General features: G+C 47.1%; 1 protein-coding gene across 1 annotated transcript; it reads left to right on the forward strand.

The window, feature by feature from the left end:
- The first annotated feature begins 5,525 nt into the window (after positions 1–5,525).
- On the forward strand, positions 5,526–5,982 carry LOC141098489 (histone H2A type 1). The gene has a single exon (XM_073586325.1). It carries the CDS (start codon positions 5,563–5,565, stop codon positions 5,953–5,955), a length of 393 nt encoding a protein of 130 aa, XP_073442426.1. The 5' UTR covers positions 5,526–5,562; the 3' UTR covers positions 5,956–5,982.
- The last annotated feature ends 1,533 nt before the right edge of the window (positions 5,983–7,515 follow it).

The following is a 7,515-nucleotide window of genomic DNA, read 5'->3' on the forward strand; positions in this document are numbered from 1 at the left end:
GCGAAAGGTGTTGTTCCTGAACAGAGGCCAGCACTGATGACTCTGTGCTTGCAGTTTTTGTAACTTCAGAATAGGAGGCAATAGAGCTGGAGGCTGTTTCGGAAATGTAAGCCATAACCTGTTCCTGATGCTCCAGCTTTAAAAGCAGTTTACCAATGACACAGGCTCAGCACCTCCTGCCTTAGCTGCTATTGTGCTTTTGCCAGAACCAGCCGATGCACCACCACCACCATCAGTACCAGCTGCGCCCCCCACCCACGTCCGCGACCTCTTCCACCAGACTTCCTCATGTTTGGGAAAATGTACCAAAAATACCAGCAGAGAAATAGTACTGTATGAGTAGTGTACAGCTGTGTAAGGTGTATGTAAGAAGTGAAATCTTCGTATATATTTTGTGAGTCACAGACGCTCACCCAGTATGTATTTCACCGTAATCCAACAAGCAGATATACGGTACTGTATCAAGAAGTGTACAGCTGTATATGTTGTTGGTGAAACTGTCAATCTCCGTATATGTATTTACAGAATGTCACACACACGCTGACTCTGTGTAGATGTGACCGTAATAAGAACACCAGATATCCGATGTGACGCGACAGGGATAGGCAGCGTCCGAGAGTGGACCCTCTGGGTTGTGGAACTGAGGCCCCCTGGAGCTATCGCACCAGGTGGAGCCGACCCCTATACAGGGACCATTTGGGGCAAGCCCGCGGGAGTCAGACACCGCGACAGCTGGTACCAAGAAGGCGGCTCAAAGGACCGGGGTATGTTATAGGCAGGACCGCGGCCTAAGTCGCATGCTCAGCACAGCTGCTGGCCGGGAGGGAGGAGGAGAGGGAGCTAGGAGCGGGGCCGCATGAGGAGAGAGAGCAGTGTGGCAGGACGCGGCCCGGTAAGTGGAGGCAGCGGTGGACCCCATCGCGGGAGGAGCAGCGGCGGGCATGACTGCCGACATGACATCCGATACTGTTTGAGAATCGGACAGCTCAATACGGTGTATAGAGAAATGGAAATGTCTGTATATGTATTTACGGAGTGTCACACGCACAAGCTAACTCTGTGTAGATGTGACCATAATAAGAACACCAGATATCCGATGCTGTTTGAGAATTGGACTGCTCAATACGGCGTATAAAGAAATGGAAATGTCTGTATATGTATTTACGGAGTCTCACAGACACACACTGACTCTGTGTAGATGTGACCGTAATAAGAACACCAGATGTCCGATACTGTTTGAGAATCGGACTGCTCAATACGGTGTATAAAGAAATGGAAAAGTCCGTATATGTATTTATGGAGTGTCTCACACACACGCTGACTCTGTGTAGATGTGACAGTAATAAGAACACCAGATATCCGATACTGTTTGAGAATCGGACTGCTCAATACGGTGTATAAAGAAATGGAAATGTCCATATATGTATTTACAGAGTCTCACAGACACACGCTGACTCTGTGTAGATGTGACCGTAATAAGAACACCAGATATCTGATACTGTTTGAGAATCGGTCTGCTCAATACGGTGTATAGAGAAATGGAACTGTCCGTATATGTATTTATGGAATGTCACACACACATGCTGACTCTGTGTAGATGTGACAGTAATAAGAACACTAGATATCCGATACTGTTTGAGAATCGGACAGCTCAATACGGTGTTTAGAGAAATGGAAATGTCCGTATATGTATTTATGGAGAGTCACACACACACGCTGACTCTGTGTAGTTGTGACCGTATTAAGAACACCAGATATCCAATACTGTTTGATAATCGGACACCTCTATACGGTGTATGTATGGAAAAATGTTAATCTCCGTGTATTTTTTTACGGTGTCACACACATATATACTATGTATTTGTCCGTGATACCAGCCGGTACACGGTAGTGTGTGAGGAGCGTACACCTCTATATGGTGTGTGAAAAAATGTACGCTCAGTATCTACTGTGCAGAAAAAAAGGATTTTTGCTTTTAAAAAAGCACTCTGCACAGCAGTGTGCGCACACAGCAATGCAGCTATCAGGGAGCCTTATAAGGCAGCCTAATAACCAATAGAGCTGCTGCACACAAATATATCCTCCCCTTTCACTGCACACTATACAGTTGTGTTTTACACTGACATTCGCTATCAGCACAAGCAATTTTTTTGTTTTTTGGCCTGCCTAAACACTCTCCCTACTGAGAACGAGCAGCAGCAACCTCTCCCTATGCTAAGATCGGCAGAAGTAAGATGGCGGTCGGCGGTCACGGCCTTTTATAGGCACTGTGACGCCACACAAAGACAGCCAATCACTTCAATGCCGTTCTCTAACATGGTGGGGGCCGCTGCCTATGTAATCGCGTTGCCCATAGTGTGCGTCCTTGATGATTGGATGAGAAAAGGCGCTGGAAGTATTGTGGGTAACGTGACTTTGGCGCGCGGGTCGGTGACCTCATGGCCGACCTCACGTTATGGTCAGGTTTCGATCGGCGAAACCCGACTTTAGCTAAAGTCGGCGGATTCTGAATTTGGCTGACCCATTTCGCTCAGCTCTACTGGATATATAATCCTGCTTATCAAGTCTGTCTGGTTGGCTTAAAACGTATTGTTTAAAAAATCATTTCATGATACACATGCCAGAGAGTTGTCTCCAGATTCAGCAAAGACTTGTATATACTTGACAAAGCAATTACCTAACTTGCAGTACCAATATAAAAAAAGTCAAAGTAAAAAAGCAGAGTTTACAACCCAATGTGATAAAGAAATAGCATATTTTATTTATTTAGTACAATAATATTAAAATAAGGATGAGAGTGGAAAGATATACTCAGGGGACAAAAAAGGACGCAATACATTGGGGACAGGTTAAAAATATGACAAAAAAGTATTAATGATAATAGCAGTGAAGTACAAAATAATTAATGTAGACAAGTGTATTAAAAAGTAGATATTATGCTGCTAATACAGCTCTGGCCAAAATTAAGAGACCACTTGCAAATGTTCAGTTTGTCTTTCTATCTCTTTATAGGTCTACTAGCTGAAGAGCCTAGCGTTACCCGGGCATAGTAACTAACAGTGGTTAGTTATAACAAATTATAATGATTATCCTCCATCCCATAACCCAGTGCCCATCTACCCATCACACATCCTCCATCCCATAGTCCAGTGCCCATATACCAACATACATATCCTCCATCCCATAGTCTCATGCCATATACCCATCATACATATCCTCCATCCCATAGTCCAGTGCCCATATAGCCATCACACATCCTCCATCCCATAGTCCCATGCCCATATACCCATCATACATATCCTCCATCCCATAGTCCAGTGCCCATATACCCATCACACACATCCTCCATCCCATTGTCCAGTGCCTATATACCCATCACACATATCCTCCATCCCATAGTCCCGTGCCCATATACCCATCATACATATCCTCCATCCCATAGTCCCGTGCCCATATACCCATCATACATATCCTCCATCCCATACTCCCGTGCCCATATACCCATCACACATCCTCCATCCCATAGTACCATGCCCATATACCCATCACACATCCGCCATCCCAGTGTCCCATGCCCATATATCCATCATACATATCCTCCATCTCATAGTCCCGTGCCCATATATCCATCACACATCCTACATCCCATGGTCCTGAGCTGGGTGGCGGGTGATGAGCAGGGAGTTCCTGTAGATGTGTTGTTATGTAACCTGGCAGTGCGGTTCTGTGTGTGGCTGTCGATGATGCGATTTTCTATGTCGGTAACAATAGAGTGCGGCGGTAATAGAGGAGGGGGTGATTCATTTCTGTCATGTGCTCTCTGCTCCTTTCTGGTGGGCAGACAATGGCTTGGAGCTTATGTTCCTGGGATGCTATACTTCTCCTACCTGGTCAGTGTCTGCTGAGGTGTTGTGGAGTGGGACAACTGTTGCTCATAGCAACCAATCAAAGCTCAGCTTTCATCTTTTAAACAGCTCTGGTGAAATGAAAGATGCTTAGGGATTCTCTCTGGCTCTTCGCCAGTCCTTACATTGGCTGCCCATTCATTATAGGATCCAATTCAAAGTACTTGTTCTCACCCACAAAGCTCTCCATAGTGCAGCACCCCCCTACATCTCCTCCCTCATTTCTGTCTATCGGCCTAACCAACCGCTGTGTTCTGCAAATGACTTTCGACTAACCTCTGCACTAATCCCTCCCACTCCCGACTCCAAGACTTCTCCCGTGCTGCGCCAACCCTCTGGAATGCTCTACACCAAGAAATTAGGACTATCCACAATTTGCATAGTTTCAGCCGCTCCCTCAAAACACATTTGTTCAGAGCGGCCTATCACGTTCACTAATCAAAGTCATTCTATGTGTAAGTGTGCGTGTGTAGCCCATTCACTATCTCCATCCATCCCTCACTCCCTCAAGTTGGCTGGACCATCATTGTAAATACATCATTGTAAATACACACCTGTACTTTGTATCTCCCCCACCTCATTGTAGATTGTAAGCTCTCACGAGCAGGGTCGTCTTATTTTGCTTTAATTATTGTATTGTTAACATTGTTCAATCAATCAATCAATCAATCAAATTTATTATCGCCAAGTACATATTACATATATACAAGGAATTCTTTGTGGCAAAGAGGCAACATAATATATAACAACAGATACAACAAGTAACATCTAACAAGACAGATACAGTATATAGTCTACACATGACGATTTAATTGTTGAACAGAGAGTGGATAGAAGCTGTTCATATGGCGGTTGGTACTGCATTTGGGGACTCTGAAGCGACGTCCTGAAGGGAGTAGTTGGAATGAGGAGTGTCCCGGGTGAGAGGGATCGGATGAAATTTTCAATGCGTGGGATCGAATACTCTTATCATAAAGATCCTGGATTTTAGGCAGGGGGGAGCCTATAATTCTCTCTGCTGTTCTGAAAGTCCTTTGTAAGCAGAGTTTGTCATGCGCAGTGGCTCCCCCATACCAGACTATCAGAGAGGAACAAATCACAGATCTGATGACAGCATTAAAGAATAAGATCAGCAGATTCTTAGACAAACCATATCTTTTCAGCTGACGCAGGAAGAACATCCTCTGTTGTGCTTTTCTTATAACAGCATCCACGTTTTTCCCCCATTTAAGATCATGAGAGATGATAACACCAAGGAATTTGGTCTCTGTGACCCTAAGAACCACTTCGTCATGGATGTAGATTGGAAGTATCTCATGTTGATCTTTCCTAAAATCCACAACCATCTCAGCAGTTTTTTTAGTGTTGAGTACAAGATTATTGGCTTTACACCAGTCACATATTCTTTCCACCTCACTCCGATACAAGTCTTCAGCATTTCCCCTGATGAGACCAATCAGTGTCATATCATCGGCAAATTTCAAGATTTTTTACGGAGTCTGCTGAAGAGATGCAATCATTCGTATAGAGAGAAAACAGTAACGGGGACAAAACACACCCCTGAGGTGCCCCGATGTTTGTGACCAAGGTGTCCGAAGTGAATGGTCCAACTTTACACAAGAGCATTCTCTATCTGCTGATAACTGTGAGTGCAGTGATGTCTGGACGCGGCAAACAAGGAGGGAAGGTGCGTGCTAAAGCCAAGACCCGCTCATCCCGGGCAGGACTGCAGTTCCCGGTTGGTCGTGTGCACAGACTTCTCCGCAAGGGTAACTATGCTGAGAGGGTGGGCGCCGGGGCTCCGGTCTATCTGGCCGCTGTGCTGGAGTATCTGACCGCTGAGATCCTGGAATTAGCCGGTAATGCCGCCCGGGACAACAAGAAGACCCGCATCATCCCCCGACACCTGCAGCTGGCCGTACGCAATGACGAGGAGCTGAACAGGCTGCTGGGTGGGGTGACCATCGCCCAGGGGGGCGTCCTGCCCAACATCCAGGCCGTGCTGCTGCCCAAGAAGACCGAGAGCAGCAAGTCCAGCAAGAGCAAGTGAGCGCTGCCACCGACCCCGTATCATCCACACAACTGTTTTGAAACTGTTAAACTGTAAAGCGCTGCGGAATATGTTGGCGCTATATAAATAAAGATTATTATTATTATTAGGGATTGTTGCTATGGGCAACACAGGCAACACAGACCTGTTGTGGTCAAGAAGTTGTGCCTATGAAATATACATATTAGATATTTATTTTATACATATATTTTGATATTTATTATATATACAGTATATATATGTATATATCTATTTATATAAATGCCTTATCGTGTCTGTCTGTAACCGAAATCGCGGGCTGCCGACTGGTCGCGACCAATCTGCGGCAGGCGCAGACCTTAATCTGTAATAAAGAGAATTAAAATAAAAAAAAGTTATTCTCACCTTCTGACGGCCTCCTGTCTTCTTTCCACACGCCCGGCCTCACGTTCCCAGTATTGCTTTGCGGCTTAGACCGCTGATGACGTCACTCTCGCGAGAGCGAGAAAGAAGACCGACATCACTCTCGCGAGAGCGAGAAAGAAGACCGACGTCATCAGCAGTCTAAGCCGCAAAGCATTACTGGGAACGCGAGGCCGGACGCGTGGAAAGAAGACAGGAGGCCGTCGGAAGGTGAGAATAAATTTTTTTTATTTTTTAATATTATTTTTGTACAGGGCCGCGGCAGGGATTGGTCGTGGCTACAGGGCCGCGTTGCTGATTGCTCGCGGACAGAAGGCCGTGACGCTGATTGGTCGCGGCTACACGGAAAGGGGGGTGATGGGACCATGGATACCAGGAAAGGGGGGTGAGGGGACCATGCATACCAGGATTGCGGGGTGAGGGGACCATGCATACCAGGATTGGGGGGTGAGGGGACCATGCATACCAGGAATGGGGGGTGAGGGGACCATGCATACCAGGATTGGGGGGTGAGGGGACCATGCATACCAGGATTGGGGGGTGAGGGGACCATGCATACCAGGATTAGAGGGTGAGGGGACCATGCATACCAGGATAGGGGGTTGAGGGGACCATGCATACCAGGATTGGGGGGTAAGGGGACCATGCATGCCAGGATTGGGGGGTGAGGGGACCATGCATACCAGGATTGGGGGGTGAGGGGACCATGCATACCAAGAAAGGGGCGGTAAGGGGACCATGCATACCAGGGTTGGGGGGTGAGAGGACCATGCATACCAGGACTGGGGGGTGAGGGGACCATGCATACCCAAAAGAGGGGTAAGAGGACCATGCATACCAGGATTGGGGGGTGAGGATACCATGCATACCAGGATAGGGGGATGAGGGGACCATGCATACCAGGATTGGGGGGTGAGAGAACAATGTATACCAGGACTGGGGGGTGAGGGGACCATGCATACCCCAAAAGGAGGGTAAGAGGACCATGCATACCGGTATTGGGGAGTGAGGGGACCATGCATACCAGGATAGGGGGTGAGGGGACCATGCATACCAGGATTGGGGGGTGAGGGGACCATGCATACCAGGATTAGGGGGTGAGGGGACCATGCATACCAGGATTAGGGGGTGAGGGGACCATGCATACCAGGATAGGGG

This window comes from Dendrobates tinctorius, unplaced genomic scaffold (assembly GCF_039654945.1).
Source record: "Dendrobates tinctorius isolate UK_male_01 unplaced genomic scaffold, ASM3965494v1 ptg000092l, whole genome shotgun sequence".
NCBI lineage: Eukaryota > Metazoa > Chordata > Amphibia > Anura > Dendrobatidae > Dendrobates > Dendrobates tinctorius.

Coding starts and splice junctions, on each gene's coding strand:
- LOC141098489 (XM_073586325.1), top strand. CDS start 5,563: ATGTCTGGACGCGGCAAACAAGGAGGGAAGGTGCGTGCTAAAGCCAAG.